This window comes from Solea senegalensis, linkage group LG5 (assembly GCF_019176455.1).
Source record: "Solea senegalensis isolate Sse05_10M linkage group LG5, IFAPA_SoseM_1, whole genome shotgun sequence".
Lineage (NCBI taxonomy): Eukaryota > Metazoa > Chordata > Actinopteri > Pleuronectiformes > Soleidae > Solea > Solea senegalensis.
The window spans coordinates 1,446,030-1,463,946 of NC_058025.1; the positions used below are offsets into that span (position 1 = coordinate 1,446,030).

Below are 17,917 nucleotides of genomic sequence, written 5' to 3' on the forward strand. Positions count from 1 at the left end.
CACAAATGTCATTTTTGTTTAAACGGGATAATAATTTAATAACAAGGATGTATTTTCACATCACCAACCAGTTAAAAACAACCCGTGGAGTTGTTAAGACACTTTTATTAAAAAGAAATCGGGAAAAAATGTCCGACATTTATACTACACCATAAATAACAGTGCATTATCAATTTCAAATGGAGTAAATAAAATATATTAACAATACAAACAACCATTACTATTCTGGGTCTTTGGCTCAAAGTGTTTTTGTTGCAGCACAGTGTAGAAAAATAGGATTACTTTTGTTAGCCTGAATTGTGGTTATACATTTAAACTGCGTGCATGTTTCCCTTTCACTAAAGTTCCTGAGAGAGTAGAGAGAAGCTGAATGTGGTCACCTCAGAGCAGAATGTCCACCAGTCGCTGATAGGTTTCTCTCTCCCGCTTCACGCTGTGATGTTCTTCCACGTAACGTTTTCCATTGCGGACCACTTTCTCCCTCAGCTCAAGGTCTGACCAAAGCCTCTGAGACTGACGGACAAATTCCTGCCCAGAATCAGAGCAAAAATGAGTCGTGTTATACTGCCAGATGCCGTTTGAAGCTTTTCACTGAAGTTGCCTAAACGTGTTGGGATTTTTTTAAATCATAAAAGATAATTCAAGGCAACAAAACTCCATTGAAAGCCAGAACACTGATGAGTAAATACTTCAGTGGCCAAAAGAAGAACCTTTTTCTTCGTCCAGATTCAGATACGACCGTCCAGTTGACATTATAGTCTATCTCATAGCTGCTACCTTTCATTTGCTTCTGAAGGAAAAAAAATATAAAAAAGAATATATAATAAAAACAACTACTGCATGCAGAATTTGCTGAAAAAAATCAATCGATTACTATTTTGATAATCAATTAATCAGTTTGAAGCTTTTTTTCATGATTAAAACAAGATTTCCGTGAGTATTTTCTTCATTTCTTTGCTCTGGTTAACAACAAAATTTTGGTTTGTGGACAAAACAAGACATTTGAGAACATCATCATTTCAACATTTCTTTTAAGGTTTTCTGATATTTTACGATTAATCGAGAAAATAATCGAAAGATTAATCAATTTATGAAAATCTTAATCCTGTTTCTCATTTCTTTACTCTGATTTCTTTTTAAGGCCATTCCTCTTGTATGTTTATATGTATCCTCATGCAATTACAACCACAACTCAAACGTTGGAAATACTAGCCATCACAAATAAGACATCCACTTAAAACATGCAAAAAAGAAATGAATTTTTTGGGCTGAAAGACTAGTGCCAGTTGCCCAACAGTCCTGGCTGAGGTCATGGTTTATCCAGCCCAAGTTGCTGTAACCATCTGTGAAAGCTTCTTCCTGGCAGATCAGCTGAGTGCATGTGACGTCTCGCGCCCCACACACACACACACACCCCCAGAGAAGAGGATTTATCTCCACTGTTACAGCAACATCACGGTGAGATGACAACACCACGCTCAAGCTCTCAGATGTCAGCTGGCCTGATCCCAGTGTTATCCTCTCTTTGCATGAAACCTCATTACATATCCGAATGAAGACATCCCATAGGGGCCCCCGTCTCTTACTCCCTGCTTCCCTGATTGTAATCTACAAACCAAACAGCTGTGATATTTTATCTACTTATGGAATAACACAACAATATAAGTTTCCTTTCTTAAAATGTTGCAGCAAAATCGAAATCGAAATAAAGGCAGAGGAAAAACAAAGTAGACTTTGCCCACAGTGTATATGCACTACATTCTCTGTGCAGTCCATTAACACAGCTTAACAGGGCTTATACCATATGGCGACCTGGTCAGCGACTGTCCCTCCATACCTGAGGTGAAGAGAACAGCAGGCCATTGAACTCGTGCTGCACCACCGCTGAATTCCCCGGAATATCCCTGGCCAGGACAGGCACCTCAAGATCCATGGCCTATTGGAGCAGACCACGTTGAAGCAGACTGAGAGTTATTAAGCCAGAGAAAAGTGACATACGCCTTAAATCTGTATCCAAAAAAGAGAAGCATTTAAGCAGCTTGGAAATCATACAGCCTGACTATTATGCTCCCCAGGGCTTGAGTTCCCTTTAAGAATTAACAATCTGTATCCACTTCAGCAGGTTGCCGAGACAAACACGTTAACATCCTAATCAGACTTTAAGCCTACTGTGAATCGTCTTAATCGTCAGTGTTTAGACGAGATTAAGTGGATTTTGCGGGTTTCTGAGAAGCTTCGAGTCGAGTAATTAATTTGGGTAATTGTTCCTGAAGTCGTCGGTCAGATAACATTGTAGCTAAGCAGAAAACTGAGATAAGGGCTCCTGCAAATATTCACATATGAAGTGCACGGAATAGTATCGTGTACAACAACGAAGGAGCAACAAGCGGTTGGATTACTGCATATATTCACCTCTAAGATGGTCGCTGACATGCCCTCTGACGCAGAGCTGTTGACAATCGCGAAGCACCTTTTCATGGCAGCATGGAGCTCCTGTTGGCTCCTCTCCCGGGCCAAGAAGACCCCTGCTGTGCTGCAGAGGCAGTGACAGGGCTCAGTTGGGCATGACTCAGGGCTTCACAGAGGCATGAATAATGGCGAGCAGAAGTGACAAGCTCAGGTCAGAAAACATGACCACATGTGCCTGTGGAGCAGGGACACAGTGTCCAGGTAGCGTCCTGAGTGGAGGGGGCACATCCTCGCTGCAAGGTCTTAGTTTAAGTGAAAAAACAGAAAGATCGGCCGGGACTAGAGAGAAAAAGGATCTTGATGCTCTTCTCAGATTTGTATTCTGCTCACCTTATGTTCCTTCTACCTCACAGGATAACTACAAAGAGCAGGACCTCAGTAATTGGACCTTACTTTTGTTTTTATGCAACATGGTAGAGATTAAGACAATTAAAGAGAACAAAAACAAAGGCTTTACCTTTTAACTACAGCTTCCACTTCAACAGTAAATGCAGGATCCATCTGAAAGAGGTGAAGTTTTAAAACAAACAAACAAAACAAGAGATACCCCTTAGCTGAATGCTCTCTTTTTTTCTAAGGATAAAATAAAACAATAATGCAAAATTAATAATTTATATTCTTTGGAAATCCTGTATTTTCAGAGATTGGGGTCAGCGTGTGGTGGGTGGCCAATCTGATTAATTGCAGTGTGGGATTTGCGTTTGGCATTAGCCTGCCCACGGAAAAGTCAAAGCATAGCAATTTAGGTCAAAGACGCCGCCAAGCAGGCTTCTTATGTTGTTGTTTTTTTCCTCTGTCATTTTATAGCTCATGGAATTTCTAAATTGAATCTGAGTTAAATCAAAGAATCTCAACTCGAGGTGTAATCTGAGATTTAACAGACGTGGGATAGATCATGATAAAAGCTGCATGAACAGACAGACATGATTTAAGCACAGTTTCTGCACTGTCCCTGGATGAGTCAACAGCAAACTGATAGGTAGAACTTTTAATCATAAGAGGAAGGTGGAACTTACACCAGTGGTTTGGTTTGTCACAATAAGTCTGTCATATCTTTCCATAATGGCACTTCCAAATCCTGTTTTGATTTTGTTGTGTCATGCAAATGTACCTGCTACAGATCCATCACCACACTTCCACAATAAGCTCTTAAAGGTTCTGGTTATGTTATGTGTATAGAAAATACACTAGCGGTTCTTGATAAAGCCCAGTTAGACAGTAGTGAGAGTACCGCTCGAAACCTGACCGGATTTTTCTGCCTAATGGCAGATACAGTCCCACTAGACTGTTTCTTATAACATAACAACCTCAACAAAGCCCAATGCGTCTTCCAATCTTCCAACATCCGTTTGTATTTTTACATTTTATCGAAACATAGAAATAATACATGTTTATTATTAAATTGCTTTTTTTATTTTCCCAGCAAAAAACAAACAAACACGCTCGCACCGTGATTCAGGGGCGTCAAGATGAAGCGCACGTCTCTGCTCCCACTGAACCATTTCATTCAAACGACAACAAAGTACGGCGGCGGCAGTAAGACAGCGTACAAGCCCCCGGCCACGACTAATTGAGTTGTTTTTGAACAAAATTAAAGCAGAACATACCTTTTGTCTGACGCCGCTGTTTGAAGTTACACTAAAGTACTGTACATTGATGTCACATCAAAGTCGAGGGCAAGAGAAGACGAATACAGAGAGAAATCAGCGAACGGGGCATTGGTAATGAAATCGAGGGGAAAAAGAACGGGAGGTAATAAGAGCGGGGACGTGGCTGCTGTTGGACGGAATGACTTTCTTCTGCAGAACAGCGTACAAGAGCATTCAGTTACAGCTGCAGCAAATGTTAGAGGATTACTTCACTTTGTATTACTGGAATAGGGCTAGTATTTTTGAGAAATTGTGCTTCCCAACCTCAGTTCCCCCCTGACTTTTCTTTGTTACGTGCCCACCAGTGACACTCGATCCGATCCCTGAATCTGCAAAGCTAATTCTGCACTTTTTAGAGGGACGGGACCTCGTTCCCAGAATGTAAACAGTGTCCGCCATCTTTGCTAACAGTTACGCTAACAAGATTGTGCTTCCCAACCTCAGTTTCCCTTGGTCCTGTACGCTAGCAGGACCAAGTGTCACTGGTGGGCACATAACAAAAAAAAATAAGGAAGATATTTCTCGACTCAGGGCAAACTGAGGTTGGGAAGCACAATCCTGTTAGCGTAACTTTTAGCAAAGATGGGACCTCGTTCCCAGAATGTAAACAGTGTCCGCCATCTTTGCTAACAGTTACGCTAACAGGACTGAGTGTCACTAGTGAGCACGTAACAAAGAAAAGAATTAAGATATTTCTCGACTCAGGGAAAACTGAGGTTGGGAAGCACAATCCTGTTAGCGTAACTGTTAGCAAAGATGGGACCTCGTTCCCAGAATGTAAACAGTGTCCGCCATCTTTGCTAACAGTTACGCTAACAGGACCGAGTGTCACTAGTGAGCACGTAACAAAGAAAAGAATTAAGATATTTCTCGACTCAGGGGAAACTGAGGTTGGGAAGCACACTTTTTCAAAAATACTACCCCTATTCTAGTAATACAAAGCTAAATGCTAATCGGTGAAGTATTCCTTTAAGGTTGAGTCATGGATATCAGAAATTAAAGCAGATTTCACTTGGTTTTATTTGACTGAAGTAGCTTGTATGTGACACACACGTGACGGTTTGCTTCACACAAGCACAGATGTACGCCCATCCATGTGTGACAAACGAGGTAGCTCTATACAGGTCACTGGTCAAATGTGTGCTAATCAGCAAGTCAGTCAGCAAGTCAGTCAGTAAGACAAAACTCTACTTCTGCTGCTGCCCCGTGCCCTGTTTGCAGAAGATTTCCATTTCCTTCCAGCAACGGCTGTTAATTCCAGCTAAACAGCTAAAGCCAGTGTCTGCGCTACATCCAATTAGAGGCCGTCTGCATTCTCACGGGAGGTTTCTAGGTAATTTCAGCGGGTTCACCGAGTCATTACACAAAGAGAGATGCGTGGCAAGGGAAAGACTGTGTGTGTACGTACCTTTGGTCCAATAATGACCAGCACATTCTGTGGATTCTCATAATGCAACTCTAAAAAACACAAAAAGAAAAGGATTTTTTCTTTACAAAGCAGTCTACAGCTTACACTTGCACATCCGACCATGTTATACTTTTTAACCATAACCATCTGACATTGGTGTGCAGTAAAGTACAAGTCTGTCATGTTACAGTGGCCATTATAAGAAGAAACACCATATAGAAATGAGATAGAATGTCTGTAGCACCAATATGAGCCCTCAGAAGAATCTCATTGGTCTTTCACATGCATTTTCAATTCGCTGAAACTCAACCACAGAGATCTAACTTCATTCCTAAGTCATAAAGACATCGCCCCCGCCTCTACCATGAGGAGCCACTGCAGAAACACCACTTCCTTTTTTTGGGCTGCTCTGCTTGCACCCTTACAGATGTGTTCTGTTTTTGCCTTAGACAGATAACCTGAGTAAATACATAAATGCAGTTTTATAATAAATAATGATTTCATTTATTGAGAGAAAAAATCTATCCAAACCAAAACCATATATACATATACATATATATATATATACACACACATACATATATACAAATATGTGTGTGTATATATGTATATATACATATATATATATATATACACACATACATATATACACATGTGTGTGTATATATATATATACATATACATGTACATGTAGACGGTACTTTACACGGTATGTAAAGTAGATGGCATACCTGAAAATACCTTCACCAAATAAAGGGGATCCTTGACTCTTCTGAGGCCACAGACCAACAAGAAGACGCGCAGCTCGTCGACATGCTCACTACTTACACCTGGAGAGAAGCCAGCCAGACACAGAAAGACAGTGCCACAATATCAAAACACTGCATAATGAACATTCCAAGTACATCAGCATATAATGAAAGCAATACATCACCCAAGGTCACGGGGAAAACAAGACAGCGGTGAGTAATGTGCGCCCACAATTCTCTGATCAGAGTTGTAACACTCAAGAGGGCAATAGACTGCAGAAAACATTGGAAGGTTGCCTCCTAATCAGTAATAATGTGTAATACAGCATCATAACTACAGAGCCAGAGCATCGGCTCGCCCAGTGGCCCCAGATTAAAATGAGATGGCGCAGCATCATGCTTACAACGTCAAACATTTTGGGAGAACTTCACATGATTTGAGAGGCAGGGACACTCGACGTCTCTTTTCGCAGACCGTCCAACTTTCAGAATCAATCTGCAGATTAGTCTGACGCTGGCTGCGACACAACCGAGGTCTCTGCCCACTGGTACCGCACCTTACTTAACAAAAATACCCTGCACTAGCACACACTGTGAGTGTCAATCTCCGACTTAAGTCATTTAATTTATTTATAGAAATACACTTTTTTAAAAATCCCAATGACAACATACGTACAGGAAAACAAACGCTGTACCATACTTTATAAACATACATGTAGGAGAGTCCACACCGTGTTTGAATAGTTAAAAGCTCTTAATGTGACGATGCAGCAGCGGGAACTGAGATAGTTGGTCTGCGTTTGCAGTTAATTGAGGGAACGCTCTACAGACACTGAGCATCATTTCACTTCATTTGCATCCTCACTCACGTTTTTATTGCGACGTATGCATCATTCCATATCAGTACAAAGACTTTTACTTTGAAATATGTGAAATATCATCACATATATCTTTATTTTGATATCATGATGGAATATTGTGTTGTACTTTGCCCACTCGCTACCCAACAGTTGAACGTATACAAGTATGGATAAGCACAGCCTCAATATTATATCAGATCATTTGTTTTGAATGTATGGATGATCAGTGTGAAAGAGCAGTGGACTGAGTTGTGTTTGTAACTGCCTAATGGAGCGGAGCATTTTTACCCTCAACACGGGTAACCGCAATGTAAACCTGCACCAACGTGGAGATTAATAGTCATGCAATCAGCACTGTGAGCTTATACTCGGGCACAGTGGTGCTTGGAGCTGAATTTCTGCAAAACAATTTCATGGCAATCCATCACAGACTTGTTAAGATCTGGGGACTGCCATCGCAAACAGTTAAGATAACACACATATTCCAAAATGATTTACAAGTGGACAAAATGTGACTAAAAATACCATTTACAGCATAAATTAACATATTTTTTACAACTCTTTGATGTGATTTTAAGTGACTTTGGTGTAAATGTCACACAGAGACGTTTATTTAATGCAACAAGTATAAGATATCTTAACATTAAAGAGTAAAACATTTGTGATCTCTGACATATATGCTTGTCATTGAGCTAAAGGGATAAATTACAAAAGACAGTATATCCGGGTAAGATTAGGTTTCAAAATAAAGAAGAATCAAACCATTGTGACAATAATATCATTGTATTTTAAACTATAAAATTATGAACACTAACACATGCTTGCCCCTGCGGCTTGATAAGTCCAGATCAGAGGGCTGAAGCAGCTCTATCCGTGCTATTTAAGTGAATCTTAAAATGACAACATGGAGTCTGGGCTCTGACACTGATCCAGGAGCTGACTGCGACGCATCAAACTTCCTCGCACTGATTTGCAGGACGGGAAATCGCACCAGCTGAGGTAAACACCCGTTAATACCGCGGAACAAAATGCGGCATGACAGGAAACATACAAGAGCGCAGACCTGTCAAAATAAACAAGAAATTCAAAGAAGCAAAGGCTTTGGATCCGATTCGCAATTCATCTTCTCTCATGGGAGAAGAATTAATTGTACAAATCAACAGTGGTGTCTTTTCTCTCTCTATCTCTCGGTGCTATTGTGTGAGTGCGTTAACACATCTTTGTTCATTTGCCTTTGAGTTGAGAAGTACATTCAAAGAAAATCCACAAATGCTTTAATCAGCATTGCATGTGTGCGTGGATGGGGGGGGACATGTATCTACTGCAACGACTCCTTTTAATCTGTTGTGTGGCTGCAGGTTGTTGACAAAACAGTCACAACAACATGAGACAAAGACCTCAACTAAGAAACTAGCACGCTCACTAACTCAATTACACAAGCGAGACTCGATAGAGGGTAGTTTGTGCACGATACGGTTTCATTATCTCCACCTCCAAAAAGTGCATATGTACTTTTCATTGTGTTACATTTTTAACATGTTTAATTCAAAATGCACCAAAATCAGGACAAACACATGTTTTACCCATAACATTAATTATGGTTCCACTCCCGGTTTAAGAGAGTCAGGATCGTGCTTCGAGTGTGAGGGTACGTCACACTAAATATGTGACACTTTAACCTGTAGAGGAAGAATTTTATATGTTTTTGAACATGTTCCAATAAAGTGATTGACAGATTTAAAGCTGTAGTGCGTTCACTTTTAAACATAAACAAATGCCTGACACATTCAAACAATTGTCAAATGGGTTCACACGATGCTGATCGACTCTCTTTCGTAGTATAGCGGCGATTAGCTCTCATGTCACATTCTGATTCACGTCACAACAGATGGAGGCAACAGCAACATTGCTCTAGTAAAAAGGAGATGGCAAGAAACAGGCGGGACTGAAAACACACAGAAACGCCCACGAAAGGTTTCAGAAGTTAATTCTACCGCCGCTGTATACACACAAACGCTCCCTCGGTCAGGTCTGATAGTATTGCTTGACAGAGCCTGTTTTCAGATGAGAGATGCAGCATGCAAATATTGTTACATTGTTTCTGTTCACAAAACTCAAACAGGCTGAATAACAACAACAACAACAACAAAAAGTTTTGTTTTTGAAAATTCTAAAGTCTAAAACCTCATTGTGGTGATATAATGACTAAGGCGCACATGGTAGTGTTCAAGTATGACTATGAGCTGGTAAGTGGTATTTTATTTTTCACCTTTTCCCAACATTTGCTCATTAATAAGTGATTTTAACTCGTTTTTTGTGTCATTTATTCAATTTAAACCCCCACGCCCGCTATTTCCAACCCAATATTCCAGCAATTCAAAGCATTGCTGAACTTTATATCGTGTATTTCATGAACAGCTCCTCACAGGGCAGCAGGTCGGTCAGCAGGAGTCACACACAACAAACACTTACTGCCTTTCATGGACCGACAGCCTCTGGATGCCAGAGCATGATGACACCCAAAGGATAATGACACAAACACAGTATAAGGCATGTATCTTCAATCAGGTGGGGGGTTGCTCTGCTTCTGCAATGTTTGCTGTTGGATGATCTATTGCCTTGTGTGTCTAACTCATACTCTACCATACATTTAATTATTTAGTGATTAATTAATGTCACACAAGATAAAAAGGAGGAGGGAGCACACACATGGGACAGTGCCCCCTGCTGTGCTGGGAGCGTGTGTGAAGATAAAAGTAGGATGAGAGGTGGTGGTGGTGGGGGGGAGAATACAGGTTGCTGTGGTAGTCACTTCTGTCAGACTATGATGTTTTGCTTGAGGACAACTTTAATATAATGATACTGAGATTGACTGCCGAGGGTGAAAAAGCAAAGTTGTGGGGGTAAAAAAAAAGAAAAAGTCTGATCTTTTAGAAAGCAGAGAGCCAGCATCATCAAGTTATAGTTCTCTGGCTTGAGGCGACATTAACTTGTCCTTTATACAGCAAGTACACAGTCCAAACACATCCAACAGCCAACAAATGTGCCCTCTAAACCTCTGCAGTGGTAAAATGAGTGGAGGTTTTTCTTAACAATGCATCTAATTCACATTTACAGCAAAGGATCACTTTAAACAGGATGCATGCAGAAGGTGGAACAATGTCTGGAGCTCTCTGATTCAGTCGGATCAAAAACACAATACAAGTCATTCCTATTTCACATGTAAAAAGTGGAAAATGTGAGTGTGGGCAATTAGTATTTCTCACACTGGTTGTGACAAATGGTCCCGGGCTGGAGGGCTATTAATCACCTTTTCCTCTCTGAAGCCAACACTGCGCTGCGTGTCTACTAATAAACCTCAGCTGGACATTTACATTTTGAAGTCCAGGTTGTTGTGAAGCGTTGGCTCAGAGGAACTTTGCATATTATTTACTGAGCTATACGCAAAGTTGAAAACTGCAGGGGGGAAGGGAAAAATGATGAAAACTCCCTCATCAACACACTGATGCAGCCACCGCTGAAGATTAAATGTATGCACTGTTTGGTACTTTTCTGGGGTGGAGAAGATGGAGAGAAGATAAGGACCCGATAGGAAGTGTGCAGCCTAGAATATGGTTGAAGGCTTTTATGCTAATATTGCAAACAGGTGCAGTGTAGCAAACAGGTACCAATGGAGTCTCATCTAAACCAGAAACCCGATTTTACAAGGATATTTATTTTCACTGTGCAAACGTCTGCATTTTATTGCACAAGCATACAGTCCAGCACATGTCCCTGGGTTAGGTTTTGTGTTTGAGACATAGTCTTAATAATAAGCTGTGTCAAGTTTATAAATGTTCCTTGCACCAAACATGCTTTTTCCAAGCTAAAGTAGAATATGTCCCACATATCATAAAAAAGACAATAATAACAATCAGTCTTGCTATTCAAGGGACGGTAAGCCAACAAAAAAAAAAAGGATTGAAAGAATCAGTTTCGTTTACTCTGCATCCTCAGGACACATTTTTCTACTAAATAAATTAACCTGAAAACTGCCATGGTAAGGTCTGGTAAATATCAAGTCACACGTTGTCTAGACAACCACTGAAAGGACAACCATTAAAGAGTAGCAGTACCTGAGCTCTTCAAGAATTCAGTCCAGCAGAATTTTTCAGCCACTTTTGTCTGGATACCTTTAGAACAAATGCAGACAAATATAAAAAGTGCTCAATAAGCTATTAAACTTATACATCAAAGATATATTTTTTGGATATTAGGTACATACAATATAGATGTACACAGTGGTGTGCACGGGGTGTGCTAAGTGCCCTCTTGGGAGCCAAAAAGCGTGCTAAAGTTCCTTCTTGGTTGGCAAAACACGTGCTAAAGTGCCCTCCAGGTTAGTAAAATACAACTGCCCTCTTGGTAAAAATGTGCAAAGTGCCCTCTTGGTGGCAAAACATGTGCTAAAGTGCCTTCTTTGGAGACAAAACATGTGCTAAAGTGCCCTCTTGGGTGGCAAAAAGCGTGCTTAAGTGCCCTCTTGGTTGGCAAAACACACTAAACTGCCCCCATGGCTGGTTAAAACATGTTAAACTGCCCTCTTGGGTGGCAAAACGCATGCTAAAGTGCCTTATTTGGAGACAAAACATGTGCTAAAGTGCCTTCTTGGTTGGCAAAACACACTAAACTGCCCCCATGACTGGTTAAAACATGAAAAATCCGCGCTTCTTTGGAGACAAAACATGTAAAACTGCCTCTTGGGAGGCAAAAGTGCTCTTCTTGGTTGGCAAAACACATGCTAAAGTGAAAACACGTGCTAAAGTGCCCTCTTGGGTGGCAAAAAGCTGCTTAAGTGCCCTCTTGGTTGGCAAAACACACTAAACTGCCCCCATGGCTGGTTAAAACATGTTAAACTGCCCTCTTGGGTGGCAAAACGCATATTAAAGTGCCTTCTTTGGAGACAAAACATGTGCTAAAGTGCCTTCTTGGTTGGCAAAACACACTAAACTGCCCCCATGGCTGGTTAAAACATGTAAAAACTGCCTTCTGCATGGCATGTGCGCCCCTTTTCGCCCCTGCCCTTCAAAAAGTCTGTGCACACCACTGGAAGTACATATAATTTTGTGTGGTCATTATCGAGTGACAGGCATATATAAAAAAAAAAACAAGCATTCAGTGTCCTGAGAGACCTGAGCTCAGGTCTCTCCTCTAATGTATGAAGGGACAACTTTTTTCCCCAGCCAAGGCTAGTGGTGGGAAAACAAACATGGAAGAGTGATTTGGATCATTCTGCATGGAGCAACAGCCAGCGACAAGTGCAAATGCAACTCAGCGCTGTAGACCGTGTGATCACAGAGCAAAAAACATGTCAAAGCTGATTAATGTAACACTTCAATAGTGAGTCAGGGATGCACAATATCAGGTGAGGATATTCATCCTGCAGGGCTTACCTTGGGGTTGGACATAGATTTTACTGCTCTGGGACAGCTTCAAAGGGAAAAAAAAACACACACACATTGGTAATTTCAGACTAGAATAGAAGTAAGTGTTTTAAATCAATCAGTAATTACTGGCAGCACTTCTGTATAAATTACACTTGATTATATCTTGCTGTGTCTTTCTCCTTGTGCTGCAAACATTTTAAAAACCAAACTCTGAAAGAGTCAGGAACAGCGGTTACGAAGACGATGATGCAAAACAAATCGCTGGCGGACGGAGAGGAAATTTACTGGCTGTTATCAGACTAGATCCATCCCCATGTGTATTTTCTGTCACAATAAAAAAGCATAGCGATGCCTCTCAGTGCCAGTCTTGTCTGCCTGCTGTCAGCACTAAATGGCAGAGATAAAGTGTGCCACTTGCCTCAATCTAGCGCCTACGGCTGGAATCTAATCAGAAAATAAGGCACAGTAATATTGTTTTAATGCCCGTCTATTAAAAACAAGGCTAGATATTGTGTTTGTATAGTAACAATCCTTCTGTTGTATTTATTGACGCTGTCGGCCCCCTGCTGTTTGTTAATGTGCCATAAAAAACGCAAATAAAACTTTTGCTCTCACTCTCACGTTTTTTTCATACTTGTAGTAAATAGTTCAAAGTTTTACATCTATTAAAATGTTATTTGAGACAGTCAGTTAATTAGTAGGAGGGGGTGCAGCACTGCAGGACGTCAAACCCATTTGAAACACGGGACACACCTTTTCACATACAAGCACAGCGCATAAACAATATAAGTTGGTGTATTGCAATACAAAAGAGAAGAATCCTACCAAGTATAACTCTGCCTCTTCTTTCAGAGTGTTGGTAAATGCCACAGCGAACCTGACGAACACAAAAACACTATTTTCAGTCACGGAAAAGGGTACTTTCGAAAAGTAGGAATTATCATCACTGGCAGGAGGTGACAGGTGACAGTTTTGTCAACAATCGTAGGGGGAAAAAAAATCATCAAATACACGCACAATTCTCAAAACTGAATATGCAATCTGCATGTGGATTGAAGACAAAGGACTTAAGGATGAATACAAAACACAGAGAGTAAAACAAAGGTAAAGTGGAGCAAAGAACAGTGGGGAAATGTTAATTTGCACTGCACTCTGTGTAAGTGTGCATTCATAAATGGGCCAATGGGCTCAGAGTAGTGACTGAATCTAATGATTAAGGTTTGTGAGAGGCGACACGAACAGCGGGAGGTGCATGGATTCAGAATGTTTGAAGTCTTGATATCCCTCATTCTCCCAGAAGACAATCATCCCCTTTAGATTCACTAGATTGATGCTTTACCGCCACATTTCATCACGATGATAACAGAGACGCGGGCATGTGACGTCCGGGCCCGGGACGACGAGTCCATCTGCATACTAACGCAACGGCGTTTAACTAGGGGAGGAGAGAACACACAGCCTGCACAGCTGGGGTTAGCTTGCATGTGTTCAGCATCAAGGATCCAGTCTTTTTTATGCAGGCAGATATCCGAGCTATTGTGATTCAGAGGCGTCGCAACAGATCAAGTAGGGAAGAAAAGATGTCATAATAACTTCAATTGTCAAGTCATTCTTAGAGATTATATATGTATAAGTATGTATTCACATACTAGTAAATGCTACCCCAGTGTTTACAGTAAATAGGCCACATACTGTATGCATTTCACGCCTATTAAACATAATTTTGAGGTGTAAACTGAAAAAATATGCACGTAAGAGTCGACTAAATCACACGATGAACCAAATCAAAGGATGTCTAACATGATGTAGATAAAACCAGTACAAATAACAACACATAAACATCTTGTAAGCACTTTAGGACATCAATAATATTACATCTGATTAAGTGTTTATATAAAATAGGAGAACCGCACTGCCAACTTTAGGACACATGTTCAAGATGATAAAGGGAAATATACACCCATGAGTCACAGCATTAAAACCAGTAACAGGTCTGTGTATCATTATGGTTTAAAATTGTCTTTCAAAGCAGGTCTCAGATATTTACAAATACACCACAGAGCCAGTTATTAGTTTTAATTTTGGGGTTGATTAGTGTTTGTTACCTTGTCACAGCAGGATGAGGACAGCAGTAACCAACAAAATGAGGATTGTCTTACAAAAACAACAAAAAGTCAAGCCAACCAGTGCACAGACATATCCATAATTAACGTTATTTGTAATGCTGTTTGTCTTCAGTAAAATACAAGGTCTAACAGCCTATTAAACTGTCAATATCCCCATTCATATACAGTCATGAGGTGTAGAATTAAACAACATCATCATACTGGAGCTGTTTGTAACTAAGCAGCAGCATCACCTGGCTTTCAGCAGCACCTGGTCCATAACCACACACTTCTGTTTGACTTTCACATCTTCGTTTATGTCTGTTCCTCCAAAGATGACGCCAAAGGGCACATGGACGTCTGGTGTGAAGGTCACATGAGAAACAGAAGTTGTAACATTGGTAAAACAGGTAGTGGTCAAAGCATTGCGTTATATTGATAAAAGCAAATGGCGCAGACATAGTTTGTATTTTGACTTGTACAGCTCCTCTAGCCTTTATGGCGCTAGAAATTAAGAGCAATTCCAATAAATTACAACTCACATGTCAACACTCAGCCGCATCAGTGAATTTCAATAAGCATTTAGACAGACGTCAGTGAGTGAGACACACAAGAAGAGATGAGGGGAGAAGGACAGGCTAAAGAATCACGGCATTAAAAAGTAATCTCAGGTGTGTTCTGTCAGCCAAAGATTTAACAAAGACAGACTTTTTAGTAACCAAAATGAAAAAAGATACTTCATTAACACATCTTCTTCCTCAAATGTGTCATTTTAGTTGAACTATTTCTGTTATGTGGGCATACTTTATTTTGACTTGACATTTTTTTTATTACAGTACTTATTTATAATTTCTTCAGGTTAATGTGAAAACTGACAAATAATATTTCATTTCAGGCAGTTGTTGACTACACACACACACACACACACACACTTTGATTTGCATGACTGAATATGTAATGTGCCATATCTTAAGTCCACTAATGAGACGTCAAGATGCTCTGGATCTATGCATAAGGAGAATTTCTATATCTGGAGCGACCCTGATTCATACAGTGCATTTGTGTTTTACCCAAGAGAAGTCTGCCTGCTTTAAACAGATGAATGGCCAGTGCACCATCAAATGGAGGATACCGAGACACTAGATCTGCCACCTCAGCAGGGGACTGAAACTCCGCTGCGTCTCTGAGCTCACAAGTGTGTCCTGCAGCTTCAATGTAGGACCTAGATGCAGGAAAAAAAAAATCAAACATTTGACTGTGAATAACAAATAGCTACGCTGCAAACACTCAAACTACATTAATGTAATGGGCAACACAATGTAAAATGGAAGGTGCAACAATTGGTCATATACTTGTATAGGATCACAGGTCACAAAGCTATGGTGCACACCTCATTTTTTACCTGTGTAGTTTGGGTTCTAGCCTTGTGTTTTGTGTGTTGCAGAGCTTTCATTAGTGTGTCTACCTGGTTCTGTTGAGCTCCGGTGGTGGTGGGGGGGGGGGCTTTCAGCTCAGGACAACTTGATTTGCTGTCCACTGACAGACTGTACCTGGTCTTCAGTGGACAGAGGTGAAGAGTGATCATCCGTTTCCTTAAAAATGACTGCCCTTCACACTAACCGGTCCACTGAACTGCCTCCCTTCATACATCTCAAACTGTCTGGTGAGGGTTTAAATTAACTTCCTCCCTTAATCTCATCTCATGCTCTGATCTCTGACACCCTCATAAAATGGGTCATGCATTAGCCTCTTTTAGATTTAATTTGAGCTTGTTCATCTGACTTTACAGTCCGCTCCATTAGGGACACAGGGCGTGAGAATACTCTAACAATGACTCTTGCATTCTTATGCAAAGCTGGCTGAGCAGAAATGTTGAACAACATTGAGATTTTTTAAAGCAGTGGGTCATAACCAGGTGGCTGAGAAGACCTAGAGCCAAATATGTCATCTCAGCCTTCCAATTCAATGAGACTCAGGGAATCAGTGGAGGAAACATGATCTGGAGTATCAGCTGCAGAAAAACTAATCAACAGCTTGTCCATCTAGCAGAGCCAGTGACATAGCTTATTAAACTGCCACTGAGACTGGGGGGGACAAGAGTTATATATGCTCAGCAAAATTAGAGGGTATCAAAGTTTCTGGGTAATCTGGAAAAAGCAGATTATTTTACTGTAGAGGAAAGGAGTGAACTAAAATTAAGAGATGTGATGTACAGAGGAAGGCAGTGCAGTGTGAGGAGCAGCCATTCTGTTCGTGGCTGCCTGTGTCACTTGACAACAAATGAAAAATAGCCGAGAACCCTCAGTGAAGCACAACAGAGAACACTACACACTGACGGAGGCTCCGCAACTCTCACAACATGAAACTGGGAACCAACCTGCACGGGTAAAGCAAAACAAACCGGCTCGAAGGGTGCACCTTCCTCATTCTTCCGGCCGGAAAGAGCTTTCAGGAAAAGCGTTCCTCTTACAGAAAGCCCCATTGCGACTGTTAACGGTTTGTTTTTTCTAATCAACATTACGACCGATTATTTTTTAATCGACATGAATAATTTCGTATATTTGGTGGTCTTTCTTACTCCCCCGCCTTGCTGCCTATATCCCATTCAGCCACGCTTCACCTCATTTGCTACAGCCAACTGGAGCAGTTTACATAACCTCACTTAATTCTTAACTACATCTATTTTAGTGGTGTTGCTACAGATCTGGTAGCTCCACTGTGGATTACCTGATTCTCTCAGCTGTGGTGTTGTTCCCAGTGTTTGGACTGAGACATGCCAGAAATAGTAGTTTCATATCTCCGTCAAATAATGGGCTGTCGAGCTAACCGGTTAAGAAATGCGCATCTTTAGCTGAAACCAGAAAGAAGAAGGCTGCAAGCCGAGCCCCGATTGACCAAACCGGCTTACCACACTTCCTGGACCCATTCCGGGCAATGGCTACACCCATGTCTATGGTTACACCACGTAGCGCAAAGCCAGCAGCGAACTACATCATTGCAAAACATTAGTGTCAAAACACCACGCTCTACAGTGTTTACAGTCCACCCGTCCCCTGAAAACACGTGGCTGTAACACGCGTACCGCAAGGGCACTATTTATTTTATTCGAGACCACCATTTTAGAGTCGAAAATAAAGAACAGGATACTTCCACAAAACTCTATCAACAAAATTCGAAATAAAAAAACGGCACAATCGTGTCCTCATGTGTCCTGCGCGGACGGAACAAATTTCTAAACTATATGGATGGGA

General features: G+C 41.0%; 1 protein-coding gene across 2 annotated transcripts; it reads right to left on the reverse strand.

Annotated features, from left to right (window-relative positions):
• Window positions 1-85: 85 nt before the first annotated feature.
• Window positions 86-17,860, reverse strand: glt1d1 (glycosyltransferase 1 domain containing 1). 2 transcript variants are annotated; one of them, XM_044026672.1, is made up of 12 exons: window positions 17,575-17,860; window positions 15,737-15,888; window positions 14,921-15,026; window positions 13,387-13,438; window positions 12,568-12,604; window positions 11,251-11,307; window positions 6,258-6,356; window positions 5,527-5,576; window positions 2,927-2,970; window positions 2,413-2,533; window positions 1,838-1,936; window positions 86-528 (listed from the first exon to the last, which is right to left on the reverse strand). In XM_044026672.1, exons 1-12 carry the CDS (start codon window positions 17,670-17,672, stop codon window positions 382-384), a joined length of 1,062 nt encoding a protein of 353 aa, XP_043882607.1. In that variant the 5' UTR covers window positions 17,673-17,860; the 3' UTR covers window positions 86-381. The 2 variants fall into 2 exon arrangements, with proteins under 2 accessions (XP_043882607.1, XP_043882608.1); XM_044026673.1 differs by having other exon boundaries at window positions 17,394-17,642.
• Between the last annotated feature and the right edge of the window lie 57 nt (window positions 17,861-17,917).